Source organism: Motacilla alba, chromosome 1 (assembly GCF_015832195.1).
Source record: "Motacilla alba alba isolate MOTALB_02 chromosome 1, Motacilla_alba_V1.0_pri, whole genome shotgun sequence".
Lineage (NCBI taxonomy): Eukaryota > Metazoa > Chordata > Aves > Passeriformes > Motacillidae > Motacilla > Motacilla alba.
In genome coordinates, this window is record NC_052016.1 from 106,034,690 (window position 1) to 106,059,992 (window position 25,303).

At 40.6% G+C, this 25,303-nt stretch overlaps 1 protein-coding gene across 2 annotated transcripts; it reads left to right on the top strand.

Moving 5' to 3' along the window:
* Positions 1 to 5,653: 5,653 nt before the first annotated feature.
* On the top strand, positions 5,654 to 14,459 carry LOC119706426 (toll-like receptor 7). Of its 2 annotated transcripts, none has more exons than XM_038150127.1 (2): positions 5,654 to 7,073; positions 9,802 to 14,459. In XM_038150127.1, exons 1-2 carry the CDS (start codon positions 7,059 to 7,061, stop codon positions 12,940 to 12,942), a joined length of 3,156 nt encoding a protein of 1,051 aa, XP_038006055.1. In that variant the 5' UTR covers positions 5,654 to 7,058; the 3' UTR covers positions 12,943 to 14,459. The 2 variants fall into 2 exon arrangements, with proteins under 2 accessions (XP_038006055.1, XP_038006065.1); XM_038150137.1 differs by having other exon boundaries at positions 6,989 to 7,237.
* Positions 14,460 to 25,303: the final 10,844 nt, after the last annotated feature.

Here is a 25,303-nt window from a genome sequence, read left to right on the forward strand (position 1 = left end):
GTAGGTAAAAAGGAGTTATAAGAGAAAGGGATTCCTTTTGCATGGGTGCAAGAAGAAGGAGAGGACAGTAGATGGGCAGAGGGAGAGGAACAAGGGAGATGGAGTAAATCAGTTAAACCAAAAAGACAAAGAACTAGATATATTCCAGATCCCTTCCAACCCAAATCATTCTATGATTCTGTGATCTCAGCTGCCTCTGGCAGTTCCTTGACTAGGTCTTCTGTCCGGTCCTTTCTTTAAATAGTCCCTTTTTGATTTAGTTTAGTAGGCATGCAGACAGAAAAGAACACAAAAACAAACAAGAAAACTAATGCTCATATAATATTGCAGACAATAAGGATATTTTTTTCCTCCAAATTATCATAGTGGTGTCATTGATTTACAACAGAAGCAGGAGAAAGATCAGGGCCTGTTCAGAAGAGTGGATGTTTTGATTTTATTTTAACATTGGAAGGAGGATCTGGGGAACTAAAGGCTTGTCAGTATGACATTGGTGCCAGTGAAGGTCATGGAGCGATCATCTTGAATGCCATCACGCAAGAAGTACAGGAAAACCAGGGGAAAAGGTCCAGCTGGCATGGGTTTATGAAAGGCAGGTCTTCCTTGACCAACCTGATTGCCTTCTGTGACAAAATTACCTGCTTAGTGGATGAGGGAAAGGCTGTGGATGTTGTCTATCTAGAGTTTAGTAAAGCCTTTTACATAATTCTCCATAGCCAGGAGAAAAGGCAGCTCAGGGAGACCTTATCACTCTCTACCACCACCTGAAAGGAGGCTGTACTCAGTGAGAGTCAGTCTTTTCTCTTGTGTATAAAGTGATAGGATGAAAGAAAATGGACTGGAGTTGCACCAGAGTAGGTTTTAATTAGATATTATGAAAAAAAAAAAAACATGGAAAGGGTTGTCAGGCTATGGAACAGACTGCCCAGGGAAGTGGTGAAGTCACCATCCCTGCAATTGTTTAAAAAACACATGGATATGGCACTTGATATGTTTTAATGCTGAACATGGTCATGGTGCTAGGTTGATGATTAGACTTGATAATCTTAAAGTCTTTCCAACCTTAACCATTTTACGATGCTGTGATTTCTTATGGTTGTGTTTGTAAACCAGTGATTTGAAGTTCAACTACTTTGTGCTCATTGTGACTGAGACAGTCACTAATCACCACTTTGCCGCTGAATCCCTCTCTGCTTCCAAACAACAAATCTAGGTGGGCATGTTGCCTAGTCGGCTCCCTTAATATCTCCACCAAGAAATCATCTTCAACATGCCTCAAGACAGCTTGTGTCCATAGTGCTCTTAATTGAGGTCTAGGAAGTTAAGATCATCCATAAGGATAAGGACAGCTGACCTAGAGATATTTTCTTAATTCTTTTTGGAATAATTTCTTAGTGTCATGGTCCCAGATGGGTGGTTGATAGCATACTCTCACAGCAACACACATTTTCGTCCTTCCTAGAGACTCTCAACCACATCATCACCAACCCCTCCCTCATATAAAGAGCCACCCCATGACTTCCCTGCACTGCCCACCCTTTCTGACAAGCCTATTACTATGTTATAACAAAATAACACGATGAATCAACAGTATTTTTTTATTTGGTAAAGAAATTTCTTAAAAGCAAGATCATTTAACACACATTGCAGTTAAGTTATTAACAACCCCAAAGTCTGGGGCTACATAATTATACCAAAGTCTACACCTGAGCACTACAGTAAAGGAATTTATTGCACTGTATCAGTTAAGTTGCCTCGTATATCAGATCTTTGTTTCAAATAAAGTGCTGAAATATTTGCCTTCCCTGTGCACAAGTACTGTAAAAAAAGCTCCAAAATTACTTGTGCCAAGAGGTTGCTTGGGCTTTTGTTCTTTTGAAACACTTCTTATGCAGATTGTGGCCTGCACGAGTCAAATAGAGAAACATTAAAACAAGTCAAATAGAACATTGACTGTCATACAAACCTTGTTCATAAATCATGCTCCAGCTATCTTGAACATAAGGATGAACTGTTAATCACACCATCACACCAGACTGGTAAACATCTTCATAACAAAATTATTCTTTTTTTTTTTTTTTTTTTTTTTTTTTTTTTTTTTTTTTTTTTTTTTTTTACGGTGTGACAGAAGGGACACAAAGTTTAAATTTCCTTGGTTGTCTGAGATGCATTTTATGAGCAGCTGAAATTTGTATTTCTCAGCTTGTTGGAAGCAAACCCACTCCACTGCATTCGATGAGATGGGAGAAAGAGCAGAAGGAAAACTGCAGAACTAATCTTACTGTATGTGTACCCAAAATGTTTCTGAAGAGTTACAGGTGATTTTCCAACAGCTCTGTGAAAACTGCCTCTGTTTTGACAGAATTTAAAGCCATAGGAACAGAAAATGGGGAGGGGTTTGGTGTTTAATTCTCTATGCTCCCTGCTCCATGCCTGGATTCTGGTCTGAAGATCTGTCAGTTCAGCCTGGTGGGAAACGTTCCTCTCTCTGCAGCATTATTTTGAGATTACTGAAAATATACCCCATTGCATAGCAGAAATTAGAGGATTTAGCTCATTTTATTTTAATCATTCCACTGCCCTAGTGCAAGTACACATTTTTGGCTCTCTTGGTAAGAGTATCTGATGTTTGCAGCTTTGCTGGAAGCTCTTGCCATATACTCCAGGGGTTTTAATTGTCAAACATTCAGAGGCTGTTTCTGAGGCAGTGACTATGGGGAGTGAAACCTGAGCGTGTTTCAGTGTACAAGGCCCTCTCTCGGTTGTTTGTCAGGTGTCTGCTGTCAGTGCTGGTGCTCTGTGGTCTCTCTGGTGCTGAGTGGCGGCTGCGCCTGTCTGGCAGCCAAGGCCCACCCATCCAGGCTGGGGGGAGGATCGGGAGGGCAGGTTCAGAGCAGCTCTTGGTTGCAGATAAAGCTCCTGGGTAAAGATAAAGCCAGGCTAATAAGTTAGGGGAAAAAGAAAAAGGCAAATGATGCAAAAGCAATCACTCACAACCTCCTGGCATCAGACCAGTGCCCACCTAGCCTCTGAGTGATGGCCGCTTTAGCTAAATCCACATCCTGCCACCCCTCCCCAGTTTTATTGCTGTGCATAGAACCTTAATGGCATGAGTTATGCCTTCAGTCAGCTGAGCTCCATAGTTGTGGCTCTCTGTGGCCCTCTCCCATACTCTGGCTCACCCACAGCCTGCTCACCAGTGTGAGGAGTGGAGAATGCCTTGAGGCTCAAATCATAGAGACTTGCTGAATTCCCTGCTCAGATTAGGTGTTGTGCCCCCGTGCATGTGCATACACCTAGACATCTGCTCTTATTAGCAGGATTCATTGTGGATGGCTTTCATCCGACACTAAGGGAAGAGCTAGTCTTTGGCAAAATGATGATGGTGCTATATTGTAGTTACAATGAAAGCATTTTTGATAGGATATTATGATTATTATAGCACATCAATTATTATTATTAAAATACCACAGGATTTCTACAAAACAAATTAACATAGTACAAGCTGTAAGTAGTGTAATAGGGAATTTATAATAAATTTAGTGCAGATCAAGTCGAATCTTAGTCCATGGATTGCTCTATCAATATAGCAATTATAATTAGACTCTCAAAACATTTAAAAGAATAAGTCACTCTCTCCATCTGCAGAGGGTGCAAACAATGGTGGAGGCATCCGTGCTACTGGAGGTTGGTGGGTTTCACTGTCTGTCCAGCAGCAGCTCTGGTTCAAGTTCCCCCCTTATGTCTCATATCTGGTTGGATCTCTAGACCGTGGGCTGCTGCACTTCACCTCCCTCTTCCATGGGGGCCTGGTGGCTAGGGGCCTGGGACCTTCCAGGACAATAAGGAGGGGAGCAGTCACCTAGTGCCCAGGAACCCGGAGGAAGGGAGGGAGGAGAAAAAATGGTTTGTCTGGGTTTTCTTCTGGGTTCACAGAACCCTCAGGGCCTGAGAATGAGGTGAAGGTAATGAAGATGTGATCCACTCAGTAACAGGTGATGGCCACTTGCCTCATGACATGAATTGGCATTAACTAAATCCATGAGCAGGGGTTCAAGCAGGGTGTACTGGTGGCAGTGGCACACATCAACACTTCACTTCTAAAGTGACTTTTCAGGGAAGGCAAGAATGAGGCATGTGCCACTGCCGCTCAGCTCTGAGGAGACCCTCGGTCCCACCAAGGCTTGCAGCAGTAGGGTTCAAAGAACAGTGGTGTGAAAGCAAAGGGAAAATCTGGCTCCAGGACAGGCTCCAGAGCAACCAGGGAGGAAGGTCACAAGGCTGGGAGTGAAAGCCCGCACTGCTGTAAATGGCAGGGCTCTGGACTTGGTTAAACAAGTAAAAATATTTGTGCTATGATGTATTTGCAACTATATAGGTAATATGCAATATACACACTATACAAAATACATTCCTATTGCATATAGGTTTTTTGCATGTATAAATATGCATACATAGAAGGAGATAAGAAATCAATCCATTTCAAGTGCAGTTCATGACATTAGAATCAAAATAATCTCTATTGAATAGGAGCCCTCACAGATGGAAATGTCATGCACAGTTGTCACAAATACAGTATCAAGGTCTAAAATAAATGAAAAAATTACATCTTATAAATTGACATGCATGCATGTGAAAATTGACATGTGCATAATGTGAGCTGTGTTACAGTAGCTTGCCTGCCATAATCTTAAGCCTTTATTTCATATGGAGCTGCTTTCCTGCTATGTGATTTGTTTGGGTCTAGCAGTGTCTGAGCTCCATGTTGTCCTGCAGGGGCTGTTCCAGTGCTCCCTCAGTGCTCTTGCCTGAGGATGACTTCATAAACCATGGCAGGATTACCTACATGAATATGAATATGAAAAAAAGCGAGAAATGTCATCAGTAAGAAGCAGGATTTGAGGATATCCCACTTACAGGTGCCAAACTTCCTCTCAACCTGCCAGTTATATGATTTACCACCACTTTCTCCATTGCCATGCACCATCACTTCCAGCATTACAGCCTTGGCACTTCTCCTCATCATCCCTCAGAGAAAAGGAAGGAATGATGTCTGTGGCTACTCTGTTTTATCTGCTCATGAGGAAGGGGCAAGCAGAAGGGACACAGTTGCAGTGCTGACCCTGGAGAACTTGGAAAATAGCTCAATCTTATTTCAGCTATTCCAGGATGCCTTCTGTCTCCCTTGAAGGCAACTCAGTTTCAAAAACAAGAGTGCTGGGCACCTTTGCTTTGAGCAAACAATTTTAACCTGTTGTAAACCAGTCAGTCCTGGTACTGAGGTAGCCTGGGGCAGCCTGAGCTTTCAGAAAAGGCAGTGTCTGTTTCTGGGGTATTAGTGGCTCCCTCAGCCATGTCTCAGCACCCTGGGCAGTTTCGGTAGGCTCTTAATGCAGATCGGTCAGCATGTTGTCCCTCACCAGGCCTTCCCTGAGTGCTTCCTCTGCCCTCGTTGTAGGCCAATCTCCTCCTGTGCTGCCTTCTATTCATTTTTTGGTTATTTTTAGTGCTCGCAAACACATTTCTGCAACGCCTATCAGCAACTTCAGTTTGAAAATTCAACTTATGTATTTCAAAAACTGATCAAGATAACTGGCTTTCTAGAATAATTTTGTGGACAAATTATGCTGTGTAACGCTGAATGCTGTATTAACCAGGAATAGATGAAGTTGTAGCCTTATTCTTGAAATCAGGGTCAGCACTTTGGAGAAAATACATTGCAGCAAGACTTCAGGGCTGTAAGTAAACTTATCAAGACTTAAAATAAACACAGTGGAATCTTGATTTTGACAAATGAGATAAAGCAACATCCTGTAGACAAAGGGGGGAAAAAAAGGAAATGTGAGTTCACCAATCTGATGACAAGTCAACTGTCAACCAAATGTATCAAAGTAGGATTAAGACAATTAAGGACTCCTGCTTTATTTTAAATTATTTTCCTCACTCACAGAAGCTGTAATATACATTTGCTCTTACCAGTAGGTCCTCCCCTAACACGTGATGTAGTAGGAAGCACTTTTCTGCTTTCAGTTACTTGGTGTTTCAGAGGAGACAAGAGATTTTGTGCAACTTCTGAGGGAAACTGAACTTGTAAAATCAGTAAACCAGTAACTCCCTGTGCCTCCAAAACTCAAGTTATAGTTCAGAAGTCCTGGATTTCTGAAAACTCCCCTCCATTTAACCTGCCTTGATCTCTGAAGTGAATCATTGCTGTATTTTGCTTCCCACATTTCATAGGTAAAAACTAAATAAACATAAGAAGGGCTCTACATTTTACTAGCACTCAGCTAAAGCTGCAGTTTCATTTTACATAGAATTGAAACTCCTTGAGCTCTTAGCTGGTTGACAGCAAGTTCCTAATATTAAAACAAACAAATAAAAGATCAACCTGAGAGCAAAAGAAACTGCTAAGTGTCAGTACAGCTATTAAAATTTCCACAGTTTGTAGTCATAGACTGTGGGGGAGCACCTGTCAAAAATTACAAGGTTGTGTGATTGGATGTTGTGTTTTAGAAAACCTTCCTGCAAGCAAAGGGGACACTGTCCTATTCCAGTGACATGTACCAGGGATGTGGCTGGTTACTTGAAGAAATCATTCACAATCCAACTTGTGCACACTCTTCCACATAGTTTTCACTTCTTTGTGTTCAGTTACCTATGTCCTTATCCTTTTTGTCTTGGTTGCCTTCCCCAAGTTCCTTTCACTTAACAGACATTTCCTCCAAACCTGTACATAAAGTATTCCACTTAAGAGATTTGTCTGCTCATATTAGCGCACAAGTGATTCTTAGAAAGATCTGAATCCTTGAAGCTAGTAACTGCAGAAATAAATACCAAATAAGAATTATGAAAATTACTAAACTTCCATGTCAATAAACATTTTTTGTCTCCCTTTATGCAGCTTACATTTAAAAGAGGAAAAAAAAAAAGGAACTTTAGCTTCTGCAAACTTTGTTGATCACATGAGTATTACCCTTTCCTGATGCCTTTGTCTCCTAGCTGATTAATCTCATACTCTCTCATGAAGGATTTTGAAGTTGTGTTCCTTTGGTGTTCAGATGAAGAGAAAGAAGGTACAGTGTAGATTACTGTTGTCTTGAGTGGGTTATGTCATGTAACGCTCTCGCCTACACCTCAGATGAACCACTGGAAACCACTTTGATGCTGTTCTCTTCTGCTCCAGTTTATGGTTTCTTACAGAATCTAATCTGTCAGACCTGGAAGCGCAAAGAATATGGTATGTTAAACTTTTATTTTAAATTTTCTCTTAGACGTTTTTGACTAGAACTGTTGTGGAACATTTTCAAGAAAATATTCTGCTTCTCTGTTTTCCAAATGGTTCAGTTTATTGTTATGGTTAGAAGTTGCAGAGAATTATGAAAGGAAAGGGTTTATCTGTATTCCTGTACTTCAGAATGAGCGTAATATATTTTCTACTTACTGTAACTTCTTAGGTGTTCCTCTAGCCTTTCCCCCATGAACAAATATATGGAACCCCAGCAGAAAACCTTCCTTCAGAAACACATAGCTGTACTGTTGCTGAATATTTGAAGATACCCTAAATCATCAAGAGTTTGTGCACATGCCAGTTAAGATCAGTAGATTAGTTCTTTTCAAATTTCTTGTAAAGCCAAGCGCAGATCACAGAGAAAAGAACAGCTCCCAAACTTTAGCTGTACATTTAAGCAAGCCTCTCATTGCAAAGGCATTGCACAAGACAGCATTGCTTTTTGCTCTTATTAGAAGTCTTTTTGGGTTTTTTTGGTATTATAATGGACATGAGGTTTTACAGATGTGAATAGCCAGATACAGCACCAGAATGTAACTCTTTTCAGTTCAAATAGCTAACACATTAAAAAGATTATCAGGAAAGGGAAGAATATATGAAGAAGTGAAGCACAAAAACCTAGGCTGGCCCTGCAACCACACTTAGGTCCCTAAAAAACTGAACTACATGAGAAGCTTACAAGTATGTTCATGAAGACTTTCAAACCCCATATTCTTTGCACCTAGTTCCAGGCACCGAAATGTGCAGCGTTTTACTTTCTGTTTGGTGTGTAGTAAGCCAGAGCTCTCTCCATCTTCAGAGTCAAGCAGCAGCTGGAGAGGGATCTCTCAGTCTCTCTCTTCCCTCTCCCCTTCCTCTCTTCAATGTCAGCGCAGCCTAGGTTAACAACAATAAAGTAAGAAACTTGGGTAAGCACCTAAAATTAAGGATCTGAGTGCAATGGCTGCGTACATGTTCATTTAGAAAGTTTGTGTCTTTAATCTTGTGTCTTCAATCTAGATTGCAGTCATACCTTGCTTATATCAGACCCTAATGCTTCGACATTGTTTATTTTGGTTTATCACATCTTTAAAGGTTGACTCTAATTAGCTTTTCCTCCTGTTGCATTGAGTATGTAGCAATTTGGCATAAAATAACCTCACTTGCTTTCCAGCTGGTCCACAGAAATCAGAGGGGCTGGGTGTGTTTGGGTTTAATTTCTGGTTTGAGCCAATTAAGTACTACTAAGTCTGGTCAGGTTCCCAGAAGCAACAATAGTCTGATTTACACTACAAGCCTCATCTCATTCCTGAACAGATTCACCAGTTGTGAGTATTACTGATACTCACTGCAAGTCGGGTTTAGTTCAATAAGAACTTCCATGAACACAGATTCACCAAAAATGCAATTTATAGGATAATTAGTAAATCCACGAGACTTGCAACATACAAATGTACAGTGCTATGTAAGTGCTCCCAGTGCAAATCTTACCAAAGAAACATCCCTAGTTTTGTGAAGAGAGGGAAATAACTGCATTGACTAGTCCGTAAAATGGCTGTATTCTCATCCTCTGCCAATGAAGATTTCAAATGCCAGTTTATACTTTTGGGAGAAGTGGAAGCGAGACTATGGTCAAATATTGTGTTACTGCTGTCTTTAATGGGGGACAGAGAGAAGCCTCTTCTATGTAAATAAGGGATATAAGAGCAACAAAGCAATTACAAAGACTTAAGGTCTTGCACAAGGGAAGTACAGAATTGTGAAACTTTAGCATCACTTCCTCTTCTACCTGGCTGACTGAGGGTAAAAGGGTTACCCGTTTCTGCCTGATAACGTATCACACTTCAGCACACCATCATGCTCAGAGTAATCTGAGAACCCTCCAGATCTCATGGAAATCCCTTTATGACATATATAACAGCATAACTCATAGCTGTAGGCCTATGCCTACAACTTCCTTGTTTTAAAGGTGGACTTTGATGTGCAGTGGCTCCCAGTATTGCCCTCTCTGACTGCAGGTTCAGTGTCCATGGCTGGTGACAGCCAGAACTTCATGGTCTACTGTAGTGTGCATCAACAGATGCACACTAAAGGGTACCCATGTGATGGAGGAAAATGTCTTGCTGTGAAAGGAGCCTCTATGGTTTCCCTATCAGCTCTCTGCTATGCTCCATGGGCACTTGTCTTGGCTAATGTTCTTGGCACTGGAGTACATTGCTCTGCAATAAAAGAAGGAGACAGGCAAATGCTGGGATATCATGGGCCATTTGGCTAGGCTAGACACTGTTTCATTAGACTCATAGCATTCTTTAAATGCATAAAATGCTGTGTCCTCTGGGAAAAAAAAAGGAAAGGAAATACCAGCGTATGCCTTCTGAAACTTCTAATCCTGCTTGCACATCTATTCCTAGTAAGTGTGAGACAAGAACCAGAATTTAGCTGTATAATTTAGCTGTATAGTTAGCCTGACCCAGTGTATAGATGATATATTCTCATAGCATTACACTAATACTTCCATTTATCCTTGGTTTTAGGTACCTTGTGCAAAGATGTCAAATGCATTGCCATTTATCTTGCTCTTCATATTCCCAATGCTGCTGTCAGGGGCTTGGTTTCCCAAAACTTTACCCTGTGATGTTAAATCTTCAGAAGATACTGTGACAGTGGACTGCACCGACCGGCGCATTACAGAAGTCCCCAGAGGGATCCCTGGAAACGCTACCAACCTTACCCTGAGTATTAACCATATTCCCCACATCTACCCAACATCCTTTGATCGTCTTGAAAACCTCCAGGAGATTGACTTCAGATGCAACTGTGTACCTGTCAAACTGGGGCCCAAAAATCACGTGTGCACCAGCCCACTGAAAATTGAGAATGGCAGTTTTGCTGCCCTGACAAGACTGAAGTCATTGTATTTGGATGCAAACCAGCTGGCAGAAATACCTCGAGGTCTTCCTGCTACTTTAACCTTGCTGAGCCTGGAAGCAAACCATATCTTTTCTATCCAAAAAGCCAGCTTCTCAGAGCTAGGAAACATAGAGGTATTGTATCTTGGACAGAACTGTTACTATCGCAATCCATGCAATGTTTCCTTTGAAATTGAGGAAACAGCCTTCCTGGAGCTGAAAAAGTTGACAACGCTATCCCTGAAGTCCAACAACATAACACAAGTGCCACCCAATTTGTCACCTACTTTAAAGGAATTGTATATTTACAACAACATGATTCAAGAGATTCAAGAACGGGATTTCAGTGGGCTTCACAACCTAGAAATTCTCGACCTAAGTGGCAATTGCCCACGTTGCTATGATGCTCCATATCCTTGCATTCCCTGTCCTAAGAGCTCGATTCAGATACACTCAAAGGCTTTTGACTCCTTGGAAAATTTAAGGATTTTGCGGCTTCACAGTAACTCTCTTCAGAGCATACCCAGCAGCTGGTTTAAAAACATCAAGAATCTCAAAGAACTTGACCTCTCCCAAAATTTCCTCATGAGGGAGATTGGAGATGCTCAGTTCTTGACATTTCTCCCCAGCCTTGTGCAGCTTGATCTGTCCTTTAACTTTGAGCTGAAGGTGTATTCTCCCTTCTTGAATCTTTCTAAGACATTTTCCTCCCTCTCTAACCTGGAAACCCTGAGGCTCAAGGGTTATGTCTTTAAAGAACTGAGGGCACAAGATCTACGTCCACTGCTCGGTCTTAGGAATCTAACCATGTTGGATCTCGGGACTAATTTTATTAAAGTTGCAGACATGACAGTGTTGGAACAATTCCCAGCTCTTAAGTTCATTGACCTCTCAGTGAATAAAATTTCTCCTTCTTCGGGGAAAAGCAACTTCTATGGATTTTGCTCTAATCCTGGCATTTCAGTCGAGCAATACAACAGGCAAGTACAACAAGAGTTGCATTATTTCAGGTATGATGAGTATGAACGAAGTTGCCGTTCCAAAGACATAGAGGCTTCTTCCTACCAATCTTTAGTTAAGGAAGATTGCCTTAACTATGGAAAAACTCTGGATTTAAGCAGAAACAATGTATTTTTTGTTAACCCCTCAGACTTCCAGGGACTTAGCTCCCTCAAATGTCTCAACTTGTCAGATAATGCAATAAGTCAAACTTTAAATGGAAGTGAATTCTCTTACTTGTCTGAGTTGAAATATCTGGATTTTTCTAACAACAGGGTTGATTTACTTTACCAAACTGCTTTCAAAGAACTAAAACTCTTAGAAATTCTAGATCTGAGCAATAACAAATATTACTTTATGGCAGAAGGTGTTACTCATGTGCTTAGTTTTATGAAAAACCTAGTCCATTTGAGGAAGCTGATGATGAACGAGAATGACATTTCTACCACTATTAATACAGGAATGGAAAGTCAATCTCTTCGAATTTTAGAGTTCAGAGGAAATCGTTTAGATGCTTTATGGATGGATGGCAATGCTAGATATTTATCCTTCTTCAAGAATCTGACCAGCCTGGAAGAACTAGATATTTCCTTCAACTCACTCAGTTTTTTGCCTCATAGTGTGTTTGAAGAAATGCCTTCCAGTCTCAAGATCCTCAACTTAACTAATAATCAACTGAAGAGTTTTATCTGGGGAAACCTCCCCTCTCTGAAGAACCTAGTAACTCTAGACCTGAGCAATAACCTTCTGACTAATGTTCCCCGAGAACTGTCCAATTGCACTTCATCTCTCCAAGAACTGATGCTCCGAAACAATCGCATTCACATGCTAACCAAACATTTTCTCAGAGGAGCCTTTCAATTGAGGTACTTGGACCTCAGCTCAAACAAGATTGAAATAATTAAGAAATCTAGCTTCCCTGAAAATGTCATTAACAACCTGAAGATGCTGCTCTTGCACGGCAATCCTTTTAAGTGTAACTGTGAGGCTGTGTGGTTTGTCTGGTGGATCAATCAGACGCAGGTGACCATTCCTCTTCTGGCCACAGACGTCACTTGTGCTGGCCCAGGGGCACATAAGGGAAGGAGCGTGGTTTTCTTGGATCTGTACACCTGCGAGCTGGACACATCGTATTTGATCCTGTATGCTCTGTCAGCTTCAGCCATCCTTGCCTTAATGGTGTTCACAGTGATGAGCCATCTCTACTTCTGGGATGTGTGGTACAGCTACCATTACTGCACTGCCAGGCTGAAGGGCTATCGGCGCTTGTCTTCTCCAGACGCTTGCTTCGATGCCTTCATTGCCTACGACAGTGAGGACCCAGCTGTGAACGAGTGGGTGCTGCAAGAGCTGGTTGAAAGGCTGGAAAACCAAAAAGCCAGGCAGTTCAATTTATGCCTGGAAGGAAGGGACTGGCTCCCAGGACAGCCCGTCTTTGACAACCTTTCCCAGAGCATTCAGCTGAGCAAAAAGACCATATTTGTGCTGACCAACAGGTATATTAAAAGTGGCCGCTTCAAGACAACATTTTATATGGCTCATCAGCGGCTTCTGGATGAAAAAATGGACGTCATTATCTTGGTATTTCTTGAGAAGGTTTTGCAGAAGTCCCGCTATGTTCGTCTGAGGAAGAGGCTGTGCAGAAGTTCAGTCCTGGAATGGCCAACTAATCCTCAATCTCAGCCCTACTTCTGGCAGTGCCTGAAAAATGCCACAGCTACGAGCAATTCTCTGGCTTATAACAAGCTTCTCCAAGAAACTGTTTAGCTCTACTTTCCTTTTCAATATTGTTATGATGCACTAGATTAAATGATCCTAGACAAAACATCCTGTACTTCATTGGCGGAAACTGTAAGAGCCTGGAAGTTATGCCTCTTTGATGTTATATCCCAAGATAAAGGGCACAATTGCTTTGAAATCCAGTAATTCCAAATTGAAAAGAAAGTGTTGCCAGAACAGATATTTAGTGTACATGCACCTTGCTTTGCACTTTCTGCACAGGAATGGAAGGTGCTAAAATGGGAGGGTATGTAAGATCAGGTTTTGTAGGTCTTGCAGGCTGCTTTTTGAATGGAGAGCAGGGCAGAACAGCACAGGGCAGGTAGAGAAAATTAAGAGACTAGACCAAGAAAGGAAGGGAAAAGAAAAAAAAAGAGAAAGTGGAAAAGGTGCTAAGAAAGGAGGAACATGGGGCCGTACTAGAGCACAGCAGTAGTTCAGACACATTTACTGCTAATTTCCAAATAGATTTCTCACTTTGCCTTTTATCTGCCTCCATTTCGCTTAGCTGGCTCCTCCCTGAAGACTTTAGGGGTCCTCTCTAATGCTGTACTATCAGTTTGAGGACCTTTTCCACCCAAGCCTGGAGTGACCATCCTTTCTTTATCTTGGGTGTTAGCTGCTCTAGCCAGGGCTGGAGCCTGAGGAATACCACCTGTCCCCAGAAGAAAATTTAGACAGAATTTGGAAGTGAAAAGCATATAAGATCAGGTCACACAAGGAAAGCATTCTTCCCACTGTTTCTTTAGCTGTGCTGTGGTTCTTCAGAGAAGCCTTAAGCCCTCTTTCATCTCCTTGTTCCCCAGGCAGGTCCCTCTCCCACAGCAGCTGATGGGGCACTACTAAACACTTGAGGTAGGAATGGGTCTGACTTTAGGGACATCCTGAAGAAGTGAAGAAAAATAAACACCTGTGTCTGTTCCACACTCTGTTTCACAGAACAGACTCATTGAACACATTTCAAGTAAAACCTTTTGTAATGGCAGCCTAAACCTCTGAGCATGACATAGGCAAGTTCTCTGCTTGATGTGATGGTCTGTTTTGGGAGAAGCAGCATATTTTCACCTTGCTGGGTGCTTCTTTCTGCAGCAGTCTGGACAGCTTCTCCCCTCTTGATCAAAACCCTTTTTCTTTTCTGGCAACTAGTCTTGGTGACATCTCTGGCTGATATTGTCATTGTTAACTGCTTTAAACTTGTTTATTTCAGATGCCACTTGCATTTCCACACCTAAGTGTTCTGGCTGATTCTTTCTTTTGGCAACAAGACAGAAAAACAAAGAAACACAAGAAAAGAAACTTTATATAATAATATAACAGATAAGAAGGGTTTTTCTTTCTCATTTTTTTCATGATATTTTTATTGATTGAATACAAAAGTAGGAAAAATATGAGGGCATCATTAAAACCTGGGAGTTTTGGAGTTATATTTTATTTGGAGTGTATTTCTGGTGGTTTTGTTTGTAAACCTAAACAATCTGTATGTCTAAATATAACATGAACTGTAATGTGACTCTCTCCATAAAGTAATACTCGAAAGAGGAACCTCTATCCCACAGTTACTCCCACACCATCTCCCCACAAAATATCTATTTGGAGCAGATCCTCTTTCTCAGCCTCACTGACAAGGGCAGGAACGCCAGGTCACTTAGCCTTTCTGAGGTTGAGAGGAGAGGTATTTTTTCCTCTTCCATTGAGAAGCATGCACAGGATGGGTATGAGATGAGTAACAATGACTATAAATTGATGCAGGTACTAAAGGAGGTGACTAGGAAAGGTATCCTTGATTTGTTGCTTGCTAGCCAGAAGGTCTCATGAGTGAATTGGTGATTGGTGGACATTTGGGACCATGAAGCAGTTGAATTTAAAATATCTAGTGACAGGAGGAAAATAGCCAGCAAAATTCTGAATGTGGGAGGACTAGATTTCAGGCTGCTCAGGGAAATAGTTTGTAAGGCCCCTTGAGAAAATGGTTTTGAAGATGCTGGGATCTACCAGTGTGGTCAAAATTTAAATACCACCTTCTTGGAGCAGGGGAACATGTAATTCCAAAATGCTGGAAGTCAAACTGGTGAGGCAGAAGGCTTGCTTGGCTGACCAGGAATTTTTCTCTGAAGCTAAGGCAGATAAAAGAAAGTGAATGGCCACTGAAAACAAGGTTGGGTGACTTGGGAGGATCCCCAACTGGCAACTAAGCACTACACAATCATTCACTCACTTCTCTTCCCTCCTGATGGGATGGGGAAGATGAATCAGAAAAGAAATGTAGCCCTTGCTGGTTGAAATAAGGACAGTTTAGTAGTTGAAATGAAGTAAAATATAATATTGCAACAACAAAAATAGTAAGAAAAAAAGAAGAGAGAGAGACAGAGGGGGAGAAAGAAAACCCATGAATGACAAGTGATGCACAATTAATAGCTCACCACCTGCTTACTGATGCGCAACCCATCTCCAAAACACAATCAGATCCCTTTCTTTGTTACTCCACCAGTTTATATACTAGGCATGAAATTCTACGGCACATGACATCCCTTTGGCCAGTTCAGGTCAGCTGGCACAGCTGTGCCCCCTCACTCGGGCCCTTCTCTCTGGCAGAGCTTGGAACTTGCTTGCCTGGTTGGTATAGCTGTGTCACATTACAAACTACTGAAGAGTTCTGAGGTTTCTGTACATCAGGGTGTTGTGATGTTATAGCTTGTGATTTGGTGTGAGGTCAGTTAGGAGAAGGAACTATAGATTTTTGGCCAATTTAAAAGTGAACTTCTACAGCTGCATTAACAAGTCTACGTGTCATTCTCCCTTCAAAGGTGAGATCATAGAGACATTTTATGAATAGCTCATCCTAATGCAGGAATTTAAGAGGGATGCAAGGTGCAGTTATTTGAATTGCAACCCAAAAGTAGGATTTTTCTCCATTAACTCTCTGTAGGTGTTTGCATTGAGAACACTTTCAGTAAGGCAAGGTGGCTGCTGCTCCAGCTTACATGTGCAGCAAGTTGGTCTTGAATAACCATGTCACATGGGCATCAAAGTATCTGATGTATTATAAACACCCACTGTGATGACCAAAGAGTGTTCTGCATCAATATCTTTACAGAAATTGTAACAGGCCATGGCTAGATTTGGTATTTTGCCTGTGTGGCCTGGAAAAACCACACATGGAATAGAAGAAGCAGGAAGAGGAAAAAGGAAGAAGAATATTGATGAATTAATTGAATTTTTACCATTCTTTTGGAATTGGTAGAAAAAATGTGCTATTTACATTACTGTTATTAGTATGACACAAAAATAGGAATCACTGAAAGTTGGTAAGAAGCATCTATACTCACAGCACAGATTTATATGACTGTAAAATCCTCTCTGATCTCTTTGATCTCTCTGTTTTTAAGAACTGACATATGAGGAACTTGCAGGTGCCTTCCCTGTGAGAAAAGTTTATATTTGAAGGGACTTCTGAAATCAAAGCAAGTCTGATTTCAACATAGCCTGTTTAGTCTCTTGTTCTGCAATAAAATTGGGATGCTATGTAGCAAACATGATATTCCATAAAGGAACTTTATAACAGCATCTTTAAAAACACACTGTATAGTAGATCACACTGGGGGTCAATAGGCCCTCTAGAACTGTGAATTTAATTTTTGTCTTCTGACTAACCCTGCCTTTTCATTTCCTCAATCTTGTTCTGAAAGTATCTGCCTGTAGAAATTAGCCCTGTGATAGGTGGTTCATTTGAAAAAAAATCAGCCACAGACCAAATTTCTCCATTTACTACAAACAAGATATTCAGATCATTTTGGTTATAATTACTCTCAGTTGCCTCTGGATGAGCTCAACTTCACTGAATGTCTATGGAAGTTATTCTCATTATTTGGGAAGACAGATTTTGTGTCCAAATACAAAAGACATATACATTAATCCATCATTATCTCTTTAAGTATAAGTGATAAAAATAAAGCACAGAGAAGTCAAATAGTTTCTACTAAATCCATATGCTGCTGCTGAAATTAAAAAGGGAATCCAGATATCCAACTTCTAAAAGCAACCTGTGTGCATTCCTTAGTTAATGAGCACTTAGAGGTTATTATACATAGGATTATATAATTAGAAAAATAGTTAAAATGGAGAATCAAATGTGTACCTGATGAGAAATTTTTAATTTGGGTGTGTAATGTATGAGACAGTAGTAAGCCCTATTAAGTTCTGAAAACTAAGGTGGTTAGGGCAGTTTTCTTTGGTGGGACAGTATCTTTGTTCAAGATATTCAGTCCTGAACTACAGAAGTATACCAGAATAGCCACAGATCAAAATCCATGGCCTTATCTCTCTTTGTTTTCTTTCCTTTATTGTTTCTGCATACTGCTAAGGGCAACATTTTGAGCAAAAGCATATCTAGGTAACTTGAGGGTTTTTTTAAAGAGAAACTCCCGTAAAATCAAAACCATCGTTGCAGATGAGAATTCAGAAACATATGAGGAAATAAATTTTCTGTCTTTTTCTAGCAATGACATTATTAAAAGAGTGATAATAAATTTACATAATTCTGGAAAAGCTGGCAAGCTGTAAAATGGAAGGTTTCCACTTTTAGTTTCTAAATATTTTTTTCTGAATATTTTCTTTCATTTTACAAGCTAAGTTCTAGTCACACCATCTTAGCTATGTGGTTTATCTATGTCATACTCCCTACAGTAATATCTGCAGCTCTGGTATCATATATCTTATCAGTATTTCATTAAGATTCCGCAAAAGTGAGAAGGTCTGAAAGTATGTGTTGCCTAAAAACACACATGTCCAGTCTTGTATTTTCCAACAGACAGAGTAGTTTTCAATTAAAAAGCAAAGCTGTAAATAAGTCCTTTGTAAATATGCCTTCTTTGTGTGACATAATGTTTTATGGTTTTGCTTTGCTAATTGAAGAAATAATTTAAATCTAATTTCTAACTGATCTCCCACAGTGACAAATGGTTTTCAGTGCAGAACACAGGAAAATTTCCTGAAACATAGAACAAGAAAAGTTTTAGTTTATATTCTTATTGGCTGGTTTCCAGATTATTCTTTGCCATAATTTACCCACAATATTTGAGGTCCACAAGTCCATATGGAAGGATTATATTCATACAAGATTATGCTGTTAAGAACTGCAGCTGAATCCTGCATTCTGTACTTGATAAAATTTCTTAACCTAATTACCTTGATCTAAGACTTACTTTTAGTTCTAGTATTAACTTAGGAAAAACAATCACTAATCCATGTTCTTGCTTGTCTATCCTGAACTTCTATTCATGGTGCAAAAGAAAGAACTGCCAAAGAAAGAATTTTATTGACCCTTGCTCCTTTGGAAAAAGAAATGTCAAAGTCCTTCCATACTTCCCTGTAGCTTCTCACTTTGCCTGTTCCTGTCAGAAGTTCCACGGCATCTCTGTGACAGAGTGTGTTTTAGTGTCTTAAATCGTACCTCAGGCAGCACTGGCATCAGCTCATCAAAATCCCAGAGCTTGACTATTTGTCTTTGAAAATCAACCAGAAATTTGGGCTGCTGCAAGAAGCAGAAGTGATGTATAGCCTGCACCTAATGCCATAAAATGTATACACCAGTGTGTCAAAGAGGTGATGAAAAAGGGAGCAGAAGCTAGTGGCTTTAGCTTCCATCCCTGTAACATCAAGAAACCACCTTTTCTGTTGTTTTACCCTGGATATCTTTTGCAATTCCACACAAGACCCATTCTAGCATCTGGTACGAGAAAAGAAGAAGCTCCTCATGTGGGTGACCATTTTGGATTTTGGTTTTGATGTGCACCTCAGCTGGATCTGAAAAGTGAGAGGGAAGAGTGAGGATGTTGGCATGGATTGTAGGTTGGCATGTGGACTCAGCCCAGTGATCTCTGGGAGAGGGAAACACTAAATTTTGAAGGATAACTCAAAGTTTTGTAAAGGTTGACAACTAGCTCCAAAGAAAGAGGAACCTAAGAGCACAAAAGAAACATAATTTCTCAAAGCTGCATTCTATTGTTAGGAACAAAGAAAATTAATTGACAATTCCAGTCTGGCACTGTTCTTAAAATTTTTCTTGTATTAGTAATTTTATACACAATAAGTGATTACTAATGTAAAATGAAAAAAAAATTAATTCTCTTGGACTGGTCAGTTCTTCTTTTCAAAAAGAAAAATAAAAGCTCTCCTTTTCTAGTGTCTCATGGAAAGCCACTTCAAACTAGTGTGGGTGATAACAGAACTGGAGGACCAGCAAGGGAGAAGAGCAGATGCTCCAATTGCCCACTCTGTGGGCAGCTAGCCTGCAAGCCAAAATTGAGAAAGAGATGCTCAGTGTGTCAAAATCCAAATCCTGCCACAAGCGGCTCCCTCTTAACAGGGAGGAGCCAGGCCCAGGGAGTTCCAGGGGAGATGCCCTTCCTTCAGTATGATCCTGCATCGAGGGCTGGGTTCCAGAAAAGGGTAGTGTCAATGCCTCCACCTTGTCCACCTCTCCAGTTTAGACTTTCCTTTCATGAGACAACCTGATGCAGACTCACAAATGCTCTCTAATGTTGTTTCCTTGGGAAAAATAAATCTCACAGCTTTGGCTTCCAGGCTCAATCATGTTCTCATACCTACCTACACATTTTTTTTCTGATTCTGCTACAGGGCAGAGGGCTCAGACAGGACTTTAAAGGCAAACTTGGCATAATGGAGCCTAAGCCTCATTGGCAATCCTCCTAACTAATTCTCTTGGTCTGGAGGTAGAGCTGACATTTCACTAAGTGTAAGCTTGAGAAGGATGACCAGAGACAGTGATTGAAGGACAAGGGAAATTCTCCAGACCCAAAGACCACTTAAATGAAAGATAAACTAATCAGGATAGCACACAAAGAGAACTTAATAGCTTATTGCCTTGTGAATTTTTTAGGGTTTTTTCCTCTAATTTCTGAGTCTTCCTCTAAGTATCCTTAACTCTGATCTTTTGTGATTTATTATATACTAAATATTGTTCAGGGGAAAAAATAGTCTAAAATTGTATTAACTCCTGTTCATAAATTCCTGATAACTAAAATAATTTATAACTTCTGTCTCCTTCTCTCCCTCTCCCTTTGTGTCTTGTCTCTCCATGGCAATATGTTGTCATGCCTAAGCAGAGCACAGTAGCTGTTGCATCGTAGTTATACAATGCAACTGTTTCTCAGAATATGAAAATTTCTTGTAGTGTAAATGAATGGAAAATGCATGTTGGCCTAATGAAACATTACAAATTGTAGCATGAGGTGAAGGGATTGGGTGAACCCTTGGCAAATTTTCAGATGTCAGCAGCCTGAGTGGTGCAGTTTGTGCTCCTGAAAACAGGATTCATCCAGAAGGACCTGGGCAGGCTCAAGAAATGGGCCCATGGGAATATCTTGATGTTTAGTAAGACCAAGTGCAAGGTGCTGCATCAGGTCAGGGCAACCCTCAGTACCAACATAGGCTGGGGGATAAACAGATGGGGAGCAGCCCTGCCAAGAAGGACTTGGGGGTGCTGGTGGATGAGAGCCTTGACATGACCTGGCCATGCAGACTTGTGTCGTTCATCCCAGCTAGGTGGTGACAGGAAGCAACAGTCCCCTCTCTCTCAAACTCCGCTGATTCCCAGATGCCAGGGAGGCACAGAGCAAAACAAAAGACAGCAGCACGGTTCCTGGGATAACTTTATATGATGGTAACACTTCCCCTTCAGCGTCCCAGCGTCCCCGAACTCAGGGCAGACAAAGCTTATGAACATGGGGAAGGCTGAGGGGAGGATACAATCTTCAACTAATCAGAACTAGAGATAAAATACAAGGCAGGCATATAAACAACAACCAATGAAGAATCCCAAGAGAAAAGAACAGTTTCAGTGAACTAATGAAGTTTAAAGAAATACAAAACTGACAGGGAAGTTTCTCGAGAGAAGGCAGGTTTTAGGGAGAGATTGGCATTTCATGAAAGGAGGAGTAAAGAAAGTTCTGGGAAAAGGGGCAGAGACCAAAAGACAGCACAAGAAAATTACAAATCAAACAATAATCATACTAATAAAACAAAAAACACACCACAACAGACTTGTGTTGCCACTTATCATAGTACGAGCTGGCTTGTGCTTGGCAAACTAACCAGCCCTTGACTGACTGACAGGGGCTTTGCCCGATCACATCTCTCCCAAGGCTGCAGACATTCCACCGGCCAGAACCTGAAGGGGCACAGATATCAGACCAATGAAAATATCCAGACTGGGCTTTTCAAATGCCCTTTATAAGGAAGGGCTTGAGAATAAACTCTCTCTGTTGCCATGTGCACACTGGGGTGAGTGGTCTCTTTGTCTCCAACCCACTGCCCCCCAGGCTGACGTTACAGACTTTCAGCCCAGAAAACCAAACACATCCTGTGCTGTATCCAAAGCAGCGTGGCCAGCAGGGTGAGGGAGGGGATTCTGTCCCTCTGCTCCACTCTGGTGTGACCCCACCCAGAGCACTGCATCCAACTCTGGGATCCCCAGCACAGGAAGGACCTGTTAGAGCAAGTCCAGAGGAGGCCACCAAGACAATCAGAGGGATGGAGCACCTCTCCTATGAGGAAATGCTGAAAGAACTGGGATTTTTCAGCCTGGAGAAGAGAAGGCTTTGGGGTGACCTAAATGTGACCTTTGAGGATCTGAAAGGAGCCTACAAGAAAGATGAAGAGGAACTTTTTACAAGGGTGTGTAGTAACAGGACAAGGGAGAGTGTTCTCAAACTGTAAGAGGGTAGGTTTAGATTAGATAATAAGAAGAAATCCTTTCTGTGAGGGTGGTGAGACACTAAACCAGGTTTCCCAGAGGAGTTGTGGTTGCCCCATCCCTAGAAGTGTTCAAGGCCAGATGGGATGAGGCCCTGAGGAACTTGGTCTAGGGGAAGGTGTCCCTGCCCATGGCAGGGGGTTGGAACTATTTCATCTATAAGGCCCTTTCCAACTCAAGCCATTCTATTCTGTGATTGGAAGATTGGAATCTGAGATTGATGTGTTAAGTTCTTGAGGAAGAGTATTTTTGAGACAGTTCTTCCTGAATCCTCACATTCCAGTCGGCTCATCACCACAAACCTGCCCACCCATCGCTTGGACATAGCCATTTTACTTCTTATTTTTCATAACACATTTTATTGTTCTCCTCCCTTATTTCACTTTCACTTTGTATTTTATGAGGGAACTTTTTCTGCAGAGCAAACAAGCTGACTCAACATTGATCTCAAATGGCAATATTCTCTTTAGTCATTGTGTTTTATTCTCATTGTAGATGACAAAATAGCTCATGCTAGCTATCCAGTATGAGATACTTTGTGTGCATGTGCATTAAATAAAAGCACATCCAGGAAACACTTCATGTCAGTCAGTGATGTTTATGACACACTGTATTGCATATTGCATATTCAGACACATTTCTTCATCTAACTCCAGTAAAATCACTGCATTACCTGCCAGGATTTCTTTCTTGTTTCTGCAAGTAAACAGTTATCTTCTTTAGCACAAATTCATATTTAATTTTTTTTCCTTAATTATGTAAGTGGTTTGAGTAATTTTTCATTTGCATGGTTATGTATCACAGTGTTGTGTAGGAATACATGTGCTAGAGAATTGCATTATGTTTCAGGTTTGTTGCTGCATCTGATCCAGCTGTTAGTGTAAATAAATTTTGAATTATCAGTGTAGAGAAATTCATAACATTTTCATCATTTAAACTTCTCCTTCAGGCCAATTTTTAACCTACTGGAGAGGATTTGAAGGTTTTTAACAGCTAATGCCAACACTTTCTACATGTTCTATTCATGTGAAGCTGTTTGCCCTGAAGTAAATGATCCAAGTGCAATCTAATTTCACCTTGGTCATTTTAATACAGACTATGAGCACACTGCTTGATCTGTACTACATGATTAATACCTCATTTTAGTGTGTGAAAAGTAGAATCAACAAACTTTGACTTCAAGTCAGGCCATGGGAGGACTAAAGAAAGAGTGCCCCTAAAAGCATGACGTTTTTAGAGGATTTCAGTAGTTTTGAGAAAATTTAGATTTTGATACTGGACTGAAATTGGCACATTAAATGCAAAGAATGTCACCAGGAGATGTCTTCAGCATATGTATAGATTATATGCAGTTTTCTCAAGTTTGAAAAAGTTGAAGTAATTACATTTTAATGGCAATGATTAATGGAGACAGTACTGAGAGGCCTTCCACCTACTTTACCTGATTAGGTCTCATGCCCATCAGCATCTTTTCCATTACAACACCTTCTCAGTCTTGAAGGAAACTAGTGGGGGTTAGAACTGGGACTTTAGTGAACTCTATGGAAAATATCTTCCTGCAGAACTTAGGGCTGTCCTGCTGTCACCAGCCTGACCATGTTGTTACTGTCTCCCAGTAACCTGGCCTGGGTGTGAGCCTCCCTACCCGTATCTCTACAGCACCTTGATCTAAGTGCATCAATTACACTTCTCCACTTGAACTTTGCTCTGGAAAATCTCTGTTCAAATACATCCTTAAAAAAGAAGACTTTAATTCTGACTCCACAAAATACCTGCTGTATGCTTTCAAAAACTGCCAGAGCTGTGAGTGAATCCCTTCTGCATCTGATTTCCTCAGGCAGGTAGGTCATAGCCTCTGGAGAGGTTGTACAGAGTTCATCTCCTCTGGAAGAGCAGGATTTATTTTTCATTTACCAGAGGCAAATCCAGTCATGGTATTGAAACCATTCTCAACACTTAGAATCCCTAAAATCATTGTATGTAGAGGAAGTCATCATTTTGTTATATGTCTAAGAGCAAACGAAAGAATGTACAAACTTCTATTCACTCTTAGGAGTGAATGCTGAATGTTCTCGATAAAGGTGCAAGCTTTAGAAAAGCTGACATGTCTGTTTTTGTGTAATTTAATAACCTCACAGATCTATCACTGAAAGAAAATTAGATATTTGCACAAAGAAAACTGTATTTTTCCTTAAATATATGAGGAAAAGGCAAGTTGACAGATTACCTTTCCAGCTGAAAGTAGAGAACCAAGTATCGCAACATCACTAGCGTGTTCTGATCAGAGTTCCTGCAGTCAGTTCTCCTCTGTTAGCAGAGATGATGCTGGAAACAGGTCTTCAATCACATTAGTGACATTGTGGGTAGGATTTCATAGCAATGAGCTTGGGGCAGACATTAGGTCTGATACAGAGCAGTTCTGTACACAGTATTCCTCTTTAACTACAGGTTTAAGCTTTTTTTTTTTTTTTTTTTTTTTTAAAAAGCTATCACAGGTTTAAGCTTTTTAAATACAGCATTATGTCTTCTCCTTTGCAGACCAATCATGCACCTCTGCACTTGATTTCAATTTTTCATCCTTCTCCTCTCTCCAACACTACAAAATTATAAAGTAATTTGCTCCCGTTTCTTGGTTTTTGATGCCATCTTCCTTTTAATCTTTTTTTTTTCTGCTGAATTCAGGCATTTTCCAGTCACATACCCTTAAAAAATCCCAACCAAAAAACCAATAAAAAAATTACAAAACAAAACCAAAAGCTAACCCAACAAAAAACTTGTCCCCTTATTTATTCAGGTAGCTTGATACAGTTAGGCTTTAATAAGTCTATTTGGTTTGCTGCCTAGGACAGCTGGAAAATGAGATTTTGACATAAAGTCCTTGTCATCAGCCATTTTGATATATTGGGAAATATTTATTGAAGGCAGGTTTTATATATTCTAAAGTGTTGAGGAGATCAAATACTTAAACATGATTTCCATGGACATGATGTTTGCTGCAGGAACATGGGATAGATTTTCAGTCACCCTACTCCAGTTATTGAGGCTGCAAGTAAGTGGCATACATGTTTATTCCTTTTCCAACAATATTGGAATATTTCACTATTGGTTTAGATATTTTTAAAATATGTAACAGCATTTAAAAGGTATGAACAGAACAAGTCTAAGTTTTGAAACAGTATTTTTCTTTTTTTTATTAAACAGATACTGCCAAAAGGAGAAGGACAAGTATTCAGCTTCCCATGCATTGCTGCTAACATTTCCATCCCTTTTTTTTGCAATGCCTTGAGGGAACAATTCAAATAACAGGAACAGAGACAGCAAAGGGCAGCAAAGAAGTGTGCAACATTAATCTCAACTGAATTCTAATAAAGTCAATAGTAATTTCTCTGTGACTACAATGGCTTTGAATCAAGTCCTCAGGGATAGCTTTGTAAAGTAATGTAGGTGCCAGCATTTTTGTAGATCCCACCTGATACCTATCTGCATGTTTAGACAGATGAATGTAGTGAAATTCTGCGCTATCAGATATCCTTATATCTCAGACAAGGTCAAGTCTATCTGCTACTGCAGTCTGTG